The sequence below is a fragment of the Alexandromys fortis genome, unplaced genomic scaffold, assembly GCF_014885135.2.
Source record: "Alexandromys fortis isolate MF-2015 unplaced genomic scaffold, M_Fortis_MF-2015_v1.1 scaffold_156, whole genome shotgun sequence".
NCBI lineage: Eukaryota > Metazoa > Chordata > Mammalia > Rodentia > Cricetidae > Alexandromys > Alexandromys fortis.
The window spans coordinates 756,277-772,440 of NW_026068028.1; the positions used below are offsets into that span (position 1 = coordinate 756,277).

Here is a 16,164-nt window from a genome sequence, read left to right on the forward strand (position 1 = left end):
TTAATAAGACGCTGATAGACCAGTAGCCAGGCAGGAAGTATAGGCGGAGCAACCAGGCAGGAAATATAGGCAGGGTGATGAGAACAGAATTCTGGGAAGAAGATTCAGTCTTCTGTGATAAACAGTGAGTTTCAGGACAGGCTCCATAGCTACTGAAAAACCCTGTCTCAAAAAACCAAAACCAACCAACCAAACAACCAAACAAAAAACAAAGTTTACTTCAATTTCAGAAACAAAACAGTAATTTACTGGGCCGGGCGGTGGTGGCGCACGCCTTTAATCCCAGCACTTGGGAGGCAGAGGCAGGCGGATCTCTGTGAGTTCGAGACCAGCCTGGTCTACAAGAGCTAGTGCCAGGACAGGCTCCAAAACCAAAAAAAAAAGATGGTGGGCATCGAAGAACCTCCATATGGGGCTTGCTTTCAATATGGCAAAGCTAGCCACTGGGCAAGAAACTGCCCTCGACTGCTGACTGTACGCTGTCCAAGGTGGACACGCAGGACACAAAGGAGGTGACTGCTGAACTCTGCCAAGACAAGTCAGGCCGGTCCTTCAAAAATCCTGCTTCACAGAAAAGTCTGTCAGACATTCTAGTTGTAGGACAAAGATGAATGCCCTAACGTTACAGAGGAACCTTGGGTGACTGTCCAGGCAGCCAGCTGTCCCTGTCATTTCTGTAGTTTTGGAGGTTGCTTGCTTTGTACTTCCTGTTTACTCAGTTAAAATTATATTCTTTTCAGGTCTCTGATGGGAATTGAAGACTAGATAAAAGTTTTTCTTGTTACCTAATTCAGAAAAGAAACTTACAAAAAATGTAAAGTGTATAAGGTTAAGAAACATAAAAAATTAAGTTGTTTATCTAAGACAATGTTTTAAGACCTAAAAAGATATTTTTAGGTTTGTAATATAATACAAATTATGATAGAAAGTGGTTTAGGTATAAAACATTGGATTCACCAAGATAGGATGGATAACAGAGCACTTCCTCCAAATTTTCCAAATACAAATGGACTGTACATTGTGAATGTACTTCTTGCCTGATAACTGTTCTTGCTGTATGGTTTTACTGTGTTAGAGTTGAAACCTTTTTATTTGGACAATACCTGATAATTGTTCTTTTTGTATATACTTTTACTGTGTTAAGAGTTAAAAACTTTTTTATTTAAACAAAAGTGGGAAATGTTGCGGGATATTTGATCAGACTGTGAAATAGTCTCAGACTGTGAAACTGAGACGATTAAAAAAATTAACCTTGGATCAGGGGGCAGAGGCAGCAACTAGTTGACAAGAATTAGCCACAGAGAGTACGGAGGACCTGTTAAGATGGAGAGAGACACACAGAGAAAGGAGTAGGGAGGGACTGAAGAGATTTGTGGTCCTTTTTGGTTTGGGACAGTGTGGAGACATTTTCTTGCTGGGTCTTCAGCCAAAAAGGAAAGTCACCTGGTTGCTTCTCGGTTTCTCTGATCTAGCAGGTTTTCACCCCAATATCAAACTCCTGAGTATTTATTGGTAAAGAGAACGTAGATAAAAACAACAACACCCACTAAAAGCCAGGCTCTCTGTCATACAGCTGTAATCTTAGCACCAGGAAAGTAGACACAGGAGGATCCTTCGGATTTCCTGGTACACACGTGTACCTGCATTTGTGTACACACACACACACACACACACACACACACACACACACGAGCTGGGCATGGTGGCTCACACCAATCATCTTGGGAGGCTCAAACAGGAGGATGTCAGGTCCTAGATTCAATTCTCAGCATTTCTTTTTTAAAAGATTTATTTATTAATTATGTATACAGCATCTGCCTGCATGTATCCCTGCAGGCCAGAAGAGGGTACCGGATCTCATTAGAGATGGTTGTGAGCCACCATGTGGTTGCTGGGAATTGAACTCGGGACTTCTGGGAGAACACAGTGCTCTTAACCTCTGAGCCATCTCTCAGCCCCTCAATTCTCAGTATTAGGAACAAGAAGGATATTGCAAAAACAGTGCTGCATTTCCATTCTAACAGAATACCTACAGTTGGGAGTTGGGGACATAGCTAGGCTGGTAGAGTATTTGTTTAGCATGTGCAAAGCCTTGGGTTCAATCCCCAGCACTACCTAAACTGGGTGTGGTAGTGTACACCTGTAATCCCCAGCACTAGGGAGGTGAGATTACAGGAGGATCAGGAGTTTAAGGTCTTCATGGACTACAGGTCAAGATGCAGACCAGCCTGGATTACTGAGATCCTATTCCCCCAAGCCAGAACGAACCCTGCAAGTAAAATAGCAGAACAGGAAGACAGGACGCACCCGAGTCCCCAACTACTGTTACGCTAGCTTTGGACTTTCCAACCTCTTGATTTCCTTTTATTTTGTTTCTTAATAAATTGATTTTGGGCCAGGCGGTGGTGGCACATGTCTTTAATACCAGTACTTGGGAGGCAGAGGCAGACCGAGCTCTATGTTTGAGGACAACCTGGTCTACAGAGTGAGTTCTAGGACAGGCTCCAAAGCTACGGAGAAACTGTCTCAAAAAAACCCCCCCACAAACCCCCAAAACGGGGTTCACTTGCCATGGTTCACATTTGGAGGATTTGGTTCTCACCTTCCACCATATACACAGGGTATCAAATTCTTCCGACGTGATGGCAAGTGCCTCTCCCTCCTGAGCCACCTCAACAACCTTCTCATTCGTTTGCTTGTTTTGGAGATGAAGTCTCACTCTGAGCCTAGACTGGCCTAGGACGCTCAACAAGCCTTCTGTCCAGACTCCCAAGTGTTCGGATTACAGGAATGAGCACGTCCAGCCTCAGGATTTTTTCTTTTCTTTTTAATTATTGAGACAAGGTCTCACCATGCAGCCCAACCTGATCTTGCTTATTTGGCAGATTAGGATTTATGTTTTCATAATAGGCCATATCAAAAGGATAATAAAAACCAAATCAAAGAAAAGAGACAAAAATGTCTACTTTATAAATACAAAACGGTCAAAACCATATCAATATAAGCTAACAAAAAGAGTATTTATTACAGAACTATGCAGACCTACACTTTGGTGGCCGACGCTAGGTACTTGATGAGAAAGTCCTTCAGTTTGGATATGTGCACCATTTCCTTCATCGTGGTGTCTCGACTTCTCAGCTGGACTAACCCACGTTCCAAAGTAGTCTCGGTGACCAGAACCATGAAGAGGATGCTCATTTCATCGTACCTGAGAGCAGTCAACAAAACACATGAGCACCACGCGGACACCAGCTCCTCACCATCTGATACCCCAGAGTCCAAGCCACTTTCACTCCAGTCAGGCCTTGACAGAGGGACCCCCTTTTCTGAAGCACACTCAAAGTGAAGTTTTGAATTTACCGTATTGGCTTACAGTCAGAAAAACTAAACCTAAGAAATGAACTCTGGCACCTGGGGAGCACTATGAATGAACTCCACAGTGATCTCAGCCTTCTGAATTTGGCTTTAATGACAGAAAAATATATGCAGGCTAACGTCTCTTAAATAAACTATATAAAAACAAAGATTTGTTATAACAGATTATTTGGTATTACAATAAATCCACACTTCATTTATAACTTAACATGCTAACCTATTGTTTTTAATTCATCAGTCATTCAATAAAGCCACACTGGCCTTCCTGATTTCCAAATCAGAATAAACATTCATTTTTTTTACCTTTTTAAACTTATTTTTATTTTGTATGTATTTGTATGCATGTATTTTTATTTTGTATATTTATTATTGTATGAGTGTTTTGCTTGTATGTATATTTGTGTATTACATAAGTTCCTGATGCCTGCAGAGGACAGAAGAGGGCACTGGGTCCCCTGAAACTGAAGTTTATGGAAAGCTGTGAGCTGCCATGTGGGTGCCTGTAATCAAATCTGTGTCCTCTGGAAGATCAATCAGTGTTCTTAATCACTGAGTGTCTCTCCGGCCCCAATCTTTTTTTTCCCCTGCCAAGACAAGGTTTCTATGTAGCTTTGGAGCCTGTCCTGGAAATCACTCTGTAGATCAGGCTGGCCTCGAACTCACAGAGATCCACCTGCCTCTGCCTCCCAAGTGTTGGGATTAAAGGTGTGCGCCACCACTGCCTGGCCAAACATTCATTTTTTTCAAAACTAGGCAAAGTGTGTATGTCTGTGATCCCAGCACTCAGGAAAAGGAGGCGGGGTGATCAAAGATCAAGGTAATCCTCAGCTATATTGAGTTCAAAGTCAGCCTGGACATGGACGAGGTGTGCACAGGGGGTAGGAGGTCATGTTTATCTCTTCAAAGGATGTTTACCTGCCTTCTTCCCGGAATGCTGGGAGAGGCTGTAGTCTACAACCCTGTGGTCTTTGCTGTCTGCAGGGCCAAGCTTCACCTGAATCCCCCAGAATATTGTTCATCACAGATTTATTACAGACTGCTTCTCTGTCCATCAAACCATCCTTAGGAGAGATGTCACTTGTGCTGACAACAGCCTACGAAACTTCTATGTTATCTTAGGGCCAGGCCAATCTGGACTCTTACAGGCTTCATATTCACCTCAGCCATTCTCCCTATACCCTTATCTGAGCATTGTTTCTAAGCCAACAGAACCCTTTAAGGGAGAAGTCAGAAGTACTTACTTTGTAGAGTTTCAACGTTACCATGTCTTAAGCTTTGTTGTACACTGGGGACTGAGTTAACTATCCTCAGGAAACTTTTTCCCCCCAAATTGAGCAGTGCTTAAACATGGCTTCATTAAACCACCTGGTGTCAGAGTCTAGAAGGATGATCTGGCAACGGCTAACTAAGTTGGGCTGAACTGAGTTTCATTCTTGTTTCTCTGAGGATCAAGGATTGTTTTGATGCAGGCTGTAGAACTTGCATGGACCTGACCCTTCTGTAGATGTAGTCTCAAAAAAACAAAACCAAAAACAACAACAAACCCTGTAACTCCAGTTTCAGAGAGTCTGATGCTCTCTTCTGTCCTCTGTGAGCGTTGCACACACACGGTACACAGACATGCACATAGGCAAAACACCCATACGTTAAAAAAGGGGGGCGGTAGTGGTGCACACCTTTAATCCCAGCACTTGGGAGGCAAAGGCAGGCAAATCTCTGTGAGTTTGAGGCCAACCTGGTCTCCAGGAGCTAGTTCCAGGACAGCTAGAACTGTTACACAGGAATACCCTGTCTGGGGGCGGGGGAAGAAGCTTCAGAACTCCATATATGGGCACACCCATACTAGCGCACACCCCACACCCACACGATAAATAAATATAGGGAAAATTTTTAAGTGATACCCTCATATGAACAAGACTTCAGAGCATATGGAAACTAGGGAGATCAAGTTCCTCTCCTTCATTTTCTATCTGAATAAACACCACTTATTTCATTTCCACTTTGTCCCTGCTGGAGTCTAAAAAAACCCAGGTCTTGTGCTCGGCCACTGAGCTACACACATGACCTTCTGCCACCACACCTGGGCAGTTTCTGCTACGCGCTGAGAACCGTTTTCCTGCAGACAGTACCTGAAAAGTATACTTTATTTATGTACTGCTTTTTGGAAACAGGATCTCATTATGGAGCCCCAGTTGGCCTCAACCTTGTGATCCTCCTGCCTCAGCCTACAGATCACTGAGATTGCAGGTAGGAGCTACCATACCTACAAAGTAAAAGAACAAAACAAAATCTCCTAATCTTATACATATATTTATATATAATATAAATTATATTTATATGTAAATTCAACACAAAAAGCTAGAAACAAATAAAAATAAGCATAAGAGAATAAATTATTTTACAAAAAAAGCAGAAATTAATAAAATAGCAAACTAATAATACTAGAGAGATGACAATTGTAAGATTGTTTTAATAACTCAACAAAAATATTAGTGACCTTAATCTGGGTAATGGCTAGAAAGTCAGAGCAGTGTGAAGTTGAGACTTATACAGGAGTCAGGCACAGTGGCTCACACCTATAACCTAGCACTCAAGATGCTAGGCGAGAGGATTTCCGTGAGTTAGTGTACGGCTCTGTACTAAGAGATCTTGGGGGAACAGGGGAGGCCGCGTGAACTGATAGAGACCGCAGCTGAGGAGTCAGGCACACACCCGACTGGGGGAGCAATGAAGATGCCTCATACTGAGCACGTGTGTTTTGACCGTAGCCTGTCACAGGTCACATGGAAATTTCCACTGGCTGCAGAAATACTAGCATTTGAACAGCGTCAGACCAACGTTGGCTTCTCAGTGAGAGATGATGAACTAGAAGCTGCTCTGGGTAAGCAATCACCGAAGAGACTGGGCCTCTGTCCTCCACCTAAGTCTCAGACAGAACCTGAAGCCAGCCAGGAAAGGCGGTCCAGTTATGTTCCTTCAGTGCTGATTTTATACACCCAATTTCCTCCCTGAAAACAGATAAACTGAGGTCTATCTTCAAATACTTGCCAAATACTGCCCCTTGATATGGCAATTACTAGATCAAGGCACAAAGGTCTGTGAAAGGAAAAGTTAGGAATCTCTTTTTTTGTTTGCTTTCTCAAGACAGGGTTTCTCTGTGTTAACAGTCCTGGCTGTCCTGGAACTCACTCTGTAGACCAGGTTGGCCTCAAACTCAAAAAGATTCTCCTACCTCTGCCTCCCAGGTGCTGGGATTAAAGGCGTGTGCCACAACCACCTAACTAGGAATCATTTTTTAAAAAAGATTTATTTCTATGTTTGCCTACATGTATGTACACCACCTTTGTGCTTGGTACCCATGGGAACCAGGAGAAGGCAATGAATGCCTGGAAGTCAGTTACAGATGGCTGTGAGCTACCACATGGGGGCTGAGAAGGTCGTCTGCACGAGAAGCAGATGCTCTTCACGATGAGTTATTGCTCCTTGTGTTACCCCTCAGCTGCTATGATTTTTAAGGATTTGGGCTTTACTTCTATGTATGTGTGTCTGTATGTGCATGCCTCATGAATGCAGCATCTGCGGACGGACGGACGGGGCTGCTGAGTCCCTGGAGCAGCAGTTATAACTGAGTGAGTGATGTGAGCTGCTCAGCGTGGGTGCTGGGAACCAAACCCAGGTTCTCTGGAAGAGCAACAGGCGCTCCATCAATGAGCCACCTCTCCGGGCCCATTTTAACTTTTGGTTTTTCAAGACAGGGTTTCTCTGTGTAGCCCTGGCTGTCCTGGAACTCGCTCTGTAGACCAGACTTAGCCCTGAACTCATAGAGATCCACCTGCCTCTGCCTCCTAAATGCTGGGATCAAAGGTGTGCGCCACCACCATCTGGCTGCAACCTCATTTTAAAGGTTGTATCTAGAAGAGAACTGATTCTATTAGCATAATAAAATATAAATTAAATAATGACAAGGAAGATCAACCTTACTTTGCATAGAGTTGCTCTAATGAAGACTGCACAGTCTCCAAATAACCAGGCCACACAGAAATCCCATTTTCTAGTAATTCATTAAGTAGCCCTTGACAAACCTGGAGGAAAAACATAGATTTCAAATATGAAAGGAAAGTCTGTGAAACTATAAACCACTTTCTTCAGTCTCTAAAACCCATGTAAACTTTTCAGCTTTTCAATGTTAGAGTTTATGCCCCGAATGCCTGACTGAACTGAATACTTCCTAAAAATGAAGAGATGAAGCAATGCCAACTGAATAGTGACTGCAAATCTTCCAAGAAACAGTTTTATACCAATCAAGAATTATCACCGTCATCATTCAAAACACAAAACAGGAAACAAACAAACAAAAACCCATAGTAGCAGAAAAGCCATGACAACTGTAAAGGCTTGTGACAGGGTACAGCTCTCACTTTCACATCAGGATGAGAAGGAAGGGACAGTCTGAGAAACCCCAGCACTGCATTCAGGAAGCCAATCACATACTGCCTCCTGACAACTTCCGAACAACTGGCAGCAAGATGGCTCAGTGGGGAAAGGCAGTTACTGCCTGAGCACCTGAGTTCTATTCCCAGGCCCTGCACCCACACAGTGGAAGGACAGAACGTCCTACGTAGTCCTGACCTCCATACCACAGGCGAACACACAATAAGTCGTAGCAATTAAATTTATTTAACCTACCTGTCTTAGTTCTGCCGTCGGGCCTTTCCCCGCATCCAAAGCCACCTTAATAGGGGCTAAACAAGGATGAAGTTTAAGCACCTGAGGCAATTAAGGGACAAGAGGAATAAGGAAAAGCACAGTTAATGTATAGAAGGGGGGGCGACCAACAACAAAGATTCCCCACATAATTTTAGTTTTCCGAATCCATGAAATAGCAAAGCACCTTTCTCTGAAGGCTCTTCTTCCTTGCAAAGGAGTTCTCTGTGAGCTGGAAGGAATCGCAGATGTAAGCCAGCGTGCCTAGGTCTAGGTCCCCATTTATAGACAGAACACAAGGAACCACGTTTCTCCGCCCATCTCGACCCTTCATAGAAGAGAATAAAAAAAAAAAAAAAGGACCATTTAGCAGAACTTTTTTCTTGAGTGTGTGTGTGTTTCAAAACAGGACCTCACTGTATAGCTCTGGCTATCTTGGAACTCAGTACATATAGACCAGGGTAGAGCCTAAAACTCAGAGATCTGCTTGCCTCCGCCTCCCGAGTGCCAGGATTAAAGGTGTGTGTGCCACTATGCCCAGCTAGCAGAACTTCCCTTAAAGTTATATATTTTAGACTTACACAATCAGGAAAGAAAAATCACAAATTCATCTTATAAAGGCCCTAGCCCATGCAAGGACCGCGCTGAGCACTGGGTTGAGGATGATGACACCGTCTTCTGCTTCAAGTTCATCACCTGTCAATGGCAGACCTAGCAGCTCTGCTCCTTGAGAGGATGAGCTGACTCACCTGAGGGGGCCGAGGCCTCAGAACTTTTCCAGTGCTCCCTGGGGGAGGCCTGCTATTTAACAGTCCCTTTACCATTCTTGTGTTTGATAATGGGGTGGTGGGGGCTCAGGTGCCAATACATGCTTCTGAGGTAAGAAGACCACCTGTGGTTACTTTCACACCTGGGTCCTGGGAACTGAACTCAGTTGTCAAGCTCAGCAGCAAGTGCTTTACCAGCTCAACCATCTCTAAAAACCTGGTTTTTTGAGCCAGGAACTCACTATGTAGCTTTGGCTGCCCTCAGGAACTCACTATGTAGCTTTGGCTGCCCTCAACTTCAGATATTCTGGGATTAAAGGCAGGTATTATACACCCAGTTCCTGGACTTACATTCACCAAGTCTTTGGTTCATCCCAAGATATAAATGAATGTACACTGGACAAGGCTGGAGAGATGGCTCAGGTGTTAAGAGAACTTGTTCTTGCAGAGGACCAGGGTTTGATTCCCAGTACCGACATGGTGCACTACAACTGTAACTCCAGGTCTAGGGGATCTGATGGCCTCCTCTGGTCTGTGCCACTGAATACACACGGGCAAAACACCCACACAGAAAGTAAAATAAAAGCCAGGTGATGGTGGCGCACAACTTTAATCCCAGCACTCAGGAGGCAGAGGCAGGCGGATCTCTGTGAGTTTGAGGCCAACCTGGTCTACAAGAGCTAGTTCCAGGAAAGGCTCTAAAGCCACAGAGAAACCCTGTCTTGAATCCCCCCCCCCCATACACAAAAGAAAGTAAAATAAAAAAGAATAAAAATGAATGTATGTTGGAGAGACCTACCAGACATCCAGACATTATATTAACTAGGTGATACCTAGAGAAGCTACCCCCCCCCCCCCCCCCCCCCCCCCCCCCCCCCCCCCCCCCGCCCCAGGAACACAAGATCAGGAAAGACAGAAGGAACTGTTCATCTGGAGAACAGAGACAGGACAACTCATGGAACCCGTGCTCTGGGTTGGATCCTGGGCCTGTAAAGCACATTACTAGGATATTCAATTAAATCTCATGAGCTTTGTGGAATGGCTAATAGTGATGGGTAACTGTTAGTTTCCTGTCTTTGACAGCTACAGTTAAGGTTATGTAGTAGGACACGGTTAAAAAAATGTACACAACAGTCGAGTGGGAGCCGGGCGGTGGTAGCACACGCCTTTAATCCCAGCACTCGGGAGGCAAAGGGCAGAGGCAGGCGGATCTCTGTGAGTTCGAGACCAGCCTCGTCTACAAGAGCTAGTTCCAGGACAGGCTCCAAAAAAACAGAGAAAAACTGTTTTCGGAAAAAAAAAAAAAAAAAAAAAAAAAAAAAAAAAAAAAACAAAAAAAAAAACACACAAAAAAAAAAAAAAAAAAAAAAAAAAAAAAAAAAAAAAAAAAAAAAAAAAAAATCCTGTCTCAAAAAAAATGAACCAAAAAAAACCCAAAACAAAACAAAAAGCAAAACAAAAAAAGGTACACAGAGTTATTGGGGGTTGGTCATGGGACACCATACAATTATCCTTCAGGGGTTCAGACAACAGAGAATCTGGTCAGAGGACACACACCTGTAACCGAGATGTACTCCCGGGATACATGTGTAGCAGTTCTTGATCTCCTAGGTTCCACAGAGTCTCTATTGGCTCCTTTCCCCAGGGAAAGCTGTAGTAAAGTTTGCTGCCCTTCCGTCCGGCTTCATCCTCACAGTCGATGCTGCTGAAGTCAGACGGACTCATAGCGAACTACAAAACAAAGCATCTCACTGATTTAATGATATGTCGATTTATTTGTGTTTTCTGAGAAGGGGGTCTCTATAGACACGACTGGCCAAAGATCCTCCTGCTTCTGAGTGGCGGGATCAGTTTACTTCAGTTTCATACTTATCTCTGAGAATTAAGGTTGCCTGGGACTTCTACCCGGCAACAGGTTGAAAGTAAAGCCCCAAACATAAAGGCTTAGCCGCGGCCCCTGAGCTCAGCGTGTCTGTGCCAAGGGCACCCTGATATCCACTGGAACAATAAGCACCACGACAGAGAGCCTCCCGTCAACTCCAGGACCTCATCAAACTGAAAAAAACCAAACAGGTGAGCTGGAGGCTCACACCTGTAATCCCAGCTAAACTAAGGTGGCCACTAGCTGTAGGTCAGACTGAGCTAAAAGTGAATTCCAGGCCAGCTCGGGTTTGAGGGTTGCCTTGTCTCAAAAAAGGCAAAAATCAGAGTCACTGAGATGTGTGGTGATATTCTGTGTTTTAACAAATAAAGCTTGCCTGAAGATCAGAGTGCAGAGATAGAGGCCAAGGAGTGGTGGCGCACAACTTTAATCCCAGGACTGGGAGACAGAAGCAGGTGGATCTCTGTGAGTTTAAGGCCACCCTGGGCTGTGCAAGATTGAATCTGTCTCTAAGAGAAATAGCTCACACAAAGAGCTCAGTATAGTCTGTGGCAGCAGGCAGTCTGAGGACAGGATCGCCCCTTTGTTTTTTTTTTTTTTTTGATTTTCCGTAGCTTTTGGTTCCTGTCCTGGAACTAGCTCTTGTAGACCTGACTGGCCTCGAACTCACAGAGATCCGCCTGCCTCTGCCTCCCGAGTGCTGGGATTAAAGGCGTGCGCCACCACCGCCTGGCAGGATCGCCCCTTTGGTTTGAGCACTGGTAGAGGTGAGAATCTAGTGGCTGCTGCTCGGCTTCTTGGGTCCTTCAGCTTTCACCCCATAGCTGACTCTGAGTTTTTATTAAGACCAATTAGAATTTGTGATTACAGGGATGGTTCAGAGGGTAAGCTGTTTGCTGCTAAGCCTGAATATCTGAGTTGGATTCCCAGAATCCACATGGTGGAAAGAGAGAATGAACTCCCCCCAAAGTTGCCCTCTGATGCCACACATTTGTGATGGGCCTTCCCACCCCCCCCAATGCAGCAACTTTTTTTTTTTTTTTTTTTAAAGATTTACTTTATTTATGTGGACCTTTTGTGTGCCACGTTTATAGATGCTTTCATAGGCCAGAAGAGGGAGTCAGAACCTCAGGTGTAGTTATAGGCAGTTGTAAACTGCCTAACTGGGATGTTGAGAACCAAACTCTGGTCCTCTAGAAGACAACTGAGCCATTCCTCCAGCTACACAGTAACTTTATTTTTATTTTTCTTCCAAAGGTACAGACAGGGTTTCTCTGTACCTTTGGAAGCTGTCCTGGAACTCACTCTGTAGACCAGGCTGGCCTGGAACTCACAGAAATCTGTCTGTCTCTGCCTCCTGAGTGCTGGGATTAAGGTGCCACACCACCGCCTGGCTACTAAAACAAAGGCAAACACACGTACAAAAACCCCACAGCTACCTCAAGTTCTATATATAAACCAGGTGTGGTGCAGGCCTGTAAGCCTAGTACTCAGAGATTAGGTAAGCAAATCTCTCTATAAAATCCCAGAAAGGTAAATTCAAGGTCATTCCAGGCTACTGACGAAGCTTGAAACCAGCCTGGGTGACGTGAGGCCCCGCTTTAAAACCAAGCACAGAAAGGCAAATACATAAAAGACTTCGTTATTAATTGCTGAAATTGTTATGGCAGTACCTTTCTCCACCACAGAAGCCTATGGCGCAACCAGAAATCAAACCACTGGCCGGAGGTCCTTGCAGGAGTAAACCACACCAAGGAAGCTTCAGTCTTTTCACCAATTCTTTGTGTATTTAAAAAAAAAAAATCAGGAAGTTAGCTTTTATGAAGATTATATAATGTATCCCAAAGTGGGAATGACCGATTCTTGAATATCTAGGTACCCAACCAGGTTATCTGTCACAGTTTGTACCTTTTAACTCTGCCAGGTATCTGCTTAGTGTCGGACACGGGATGGAAACACACTCCAATCTGAGCAAGACCATAAGGTAGCTTTCTGTTTACCAGATCCAGGCCATCAAAATAGTGCTCCAAGGCACCTGTCAGAAAACAAACCAATCATTGTATGACTCTATCCCGCATGTGTGAACTGCCAATGAACTCTGAGCCGCAATTACCGCCTAACTTATGGGAGTGACTCTTGAACTCTTTAGTGAGAGGGGTTCCAATCTACAACACACCGAAAGACTAGGACAGTGTGCTAGGTGTGTCGATGCGGTGTGTTATCCTGGCACTGCTCACACTTTTGAGGCTCACACTGGACTACATAGTGATTTCAAGGCCAACTCGGGGTACAGTGACAGAATGAATGTCCTGCTGGTCTGGTGCCAGAGGGGTAGAAAACACCCCCCCTCCGCCCTCCACTGGGTCACACCTGGAGTTAGCACCAGCTCTAATCCACCCTTTGTGTTACAGATGCCTTTTGTTGCCCTGTGTGAATCTTGTCTGAGTTTCCCATGGATACAAAGCCTATGCAAACTCGGTTAGAGGAAATCCAGAAAACCGTGGTAGCTCATGAATCAGGTATTTGCACTTAGAAGTGTATTTTTGTAAGCTTCATTCAGGTTGTTTTGGGCATATGGAAATCTACTAGCTAAAGTGTAAACACAGAGAAAAATAAAAAATGCCGCGGGCGAAGGGAAAGTGCTTCAGTCTACAGAGGCTGGGGACCCCGCGGTCTCAGAGTCTTCAGGGCCCTGCGCACCCGTGCCATGTTACCCGCGACCGGGTACATAATGAAATCCTGTCTCAGGAGAGACAGAAGAACGAAATAAAGTTTGTCATCTTGGAAGCAAAAAAGCCAGGTGTGTGCTATATACCTGTAATCCCAGCACTTGGGAGGCAGAGACGGGAGGATCAGGAGTTCAAAGCTATCCTCTGCTACCAGGGGGTTTGAGGACAGCTTCTGCTGCAGGAGACCCTGTCTCAAATTAAAAAACAAAACAAGAAAATCTCACCGCCAAACAACCAAAAGACACCGACTGATAGACTCTTTTACCTAGAGTTGTCAATTAACATTTTGCCATGTTTTTTCTCGTTCACTGCAAACTAAAAATATTCTCAATTATTAAAGTATAGACTTAACTAAGAATTTCATCTACCCTATGGCTGGTATATTTTTTAATTTTCACCCCAAACCTCAGGCTTTACTTTTACTGGCTCATTAGACAAGGTTCACGAGCTGTGTTCTGATTCCTCAAGGCTGGAGAGATGGCTCAGTGGGTGGAAGTAGTTGCTGCCAACCTTCAGCAACTCGAGTTCTGTCTCTGGGGCTTCTAAAAGCAGTCCTGACTTCCATGGGTGTGCTGTGGCATACCATATACACATACACAGGAGTTTAAAAACGTAATAAGAACTCCTGTCAATTTTGCTTTTTTGTTGTTTTATTGAAACAATGTCTCACTTAGGTTATCATTACTGAACTGAAAAATCTCAAGAGTCTGTGTAACCTGAAGGTAGAGACTTAAGAGACTGGAGGGAGTAAATAAGACCAATGTTTGAGGGCATGGTAAAGAAGTTTATTTAATGTAATCAACGTCAAGAATATGAAATAAAATACAAATTAGTCACTTTTCTGTGTTGCTTTTCGAGATGGGAGTTCCTCTGTGTAGCCTTGGCTGTCCTGGAACTCATTCCATAGACCAGGCATGTCTTGAACTTACAGAGATCCACCTGCCTCAGCCTCCGAAGTGCTGGGATTAAAGGCGTGTGCCACAATCGCATCGCTCACTTTTATTTTTTAGAATTTCTGCATCATGTTGTATTTGACTTTTAAAGAGGAAGATGCAGGGACTGGAGAGATGGTTCGGCGGGTAAGCGCACGCACTGCTCTTCTAGTTTGTGCCAGCAACTACATAGTGGCTCACAACCACCTACAATAGGATCTGAAGCCTTGTCTGGCATGCATGCAGACAGAGCACCCATACCTAAAAAATACAAATCTATAAGGTTTCATCTCCTAGCTGGAAAGCTAAAAAGTCAATTAAAAGGAAAAAAACCCTGACATAAGTCTACAATTTCATGTACATAAAACGGAAGAGTAGATGTTCTTTGAAAATGTCTTGGTATTAATGAAATTTCAAATATGCAACTGAATTAAGGCCCTAATTCTGCGTGATTGAGCTCTAAGGGGATTCCTCTTCCAACGGAATGTTTTACCCATTTCCTCGGGCATGATCTCACGGACATTTGCCTGAAGGTGGGTCACAATGAATAAGTTACTAATTTTTTTTTTTTTTTTAAAGAAAACTTGGTTATTTCTTCCCCTGGAAACCCAGGGCCAGTTGTCGTCTTCAGATTCATGCAAGACTGCAATTCCACCCCAAACCTTTTCAGAAGCACGAAACGCGAAGGGCCATACCGTGAAGAAGAGTCTCCCGTAGTTTCCCGGAAGTTTTTAATAAGTTCTCAAGAAATGTCACTAGCTGTTCCTTACTCAGCTCTTTGTCTTGCAAGATTTCGCGTATACATTCTGGAGAAACTAACCTGAAGGCACTGTCCCCGGGCTGCGAAGGGCCTGGTTCGTGGTGGAGGGCGTCCACCGCGAAGACCTGCTCCCTGAACACCACCATGGAGGACCACCATTGGGAGGCTAGATTCTTTCGCAACTCGACACCCAAAGGTCCAAAGCCCGGGTGGCACCCGCTCAGAAGAGCAGCCGGGCTGAGCTGCTGCGGCGTCCCGCTGAGGAAGTGCCTTCTCCGGCAGAGGTCTACCAGCGCCTCGCGGTCCTCCGCACACTCCGGCCCGTCTGCGGGACCCGTGCACCCGGAGAGCCAGCGCCTGCAGACGCGGCTGCAAACCCGCACCGCGCCGCCCGAGCGCATGTCTTCCCGAGCCGGAACGCCAGCGCCTCAACCACAGAGGAGCAGTAGACCCTAGGACGCAGGCGCGGCGGAAACGAACGAGCCGCAAGCCGCGCCCCCCGGAAGTGCGTCACAGCTCTGGTCGCAGCACCCTTGGGCGTATCCCGGCCTCCGCCTGTCTGTTTACTAATTTGGGGACTTTCCGCGTTTGGCAGCTCCACTCACTTCAGCTTTTACCACCACTCTCTAACTCTGCAGAGTTCCATCAACTCATGTTTTCCCGAGTTTCCAAGACTACCAAAATGTTGTCCCGGCGCTGGCGTTAAAGCCTAGCGTTCAATCCCCAAGGGAAACGCACCCACTTCCGCGTGCACATAGCCTTGCTGTTCTGCTGTTCTTTAGTTCTTTAAACCCGACCGTCCCTAATGCTGGCAGTACTGTTACCCGTGGCCTACTTCAGCTCCCTCCTGGGTGTGGCTGGAGAGGAACAGTAGGTCTTAAAATACTTCCCAGACCTTTAACCTCTGTAACTTCTCCCTCCCCCGGATTGCACTGTAACAACCCCAGCTGTCCTGGATCTTGATTTGTAGGCCAGGTTGGCTTTAAATGGACAGAAATCCACCTGCCTCTCCCTC

At 45.0% G+C, this 16,164-nt stretch overlaps 1 protein-coding gene across 1 annotated transcript; it reads right to left on the reverse strand.

The window, feature by feature from the left end:
* Positions 1-2,946: 2,946 nt before the first annotated feature.
* Positions 2,947-15,874, reverse strand: Polg2 (DNA polymerase gamma 2, accessory subunit). Its single transcript, XM_050164263.1, has 8 exons — positions 15,085-15,874; positions 12,637-12,763; positions 12,402-12,507; positions 10,404-10,577; positions 8,267-8,407; positions 8,062-8,142; positions 7,357-7,457; positions 2,947-3,208 (listed from the first exon to the last, which is right to left on the reverse strand). Exons 1-8 carry the CDS (start codon positions 15,548-15,550, stop codon positions 3,043-3,045), a joined length of 1,362 nt encoding a protein of 453 aa, XP_050020220.1. The 5' UTR covers positions 15,551-15,874; the 3' UTR covers positions 2,947-3,042.
* Between the last annotated feature and the right edge of the window lie 290 nt (positions 15,875-16,164).

What these genes read in the sequence shown, in the direction of transcription:
- Polg2 (XM_050164263.1), bottom strand. Translation starts at nt 15,550, where the DNA reads ATGCGCTCGGGCGGCGCGGTGCGGGTTTGCAGCCGCGTCTGCAGGCGC. An exon ending in ACGGGAGACTCTTCTTCACG is followed by an intron (nt 12,764 to 15,084) that starts GTATGGCCCTTC and finishes GTTTTCTGACAG; the next exon opens with GTGCCTTGGAGCACTATTTT. An exon ending in GGAGTACATCTCGGTTACAG is followed by an intron (nt 8,408 to 10,403) that starts GTGTGTGTCCTC and finishes TCTTCTATGAAG; the next exon opens with GGTCGAGATGGGCGGAGAAA.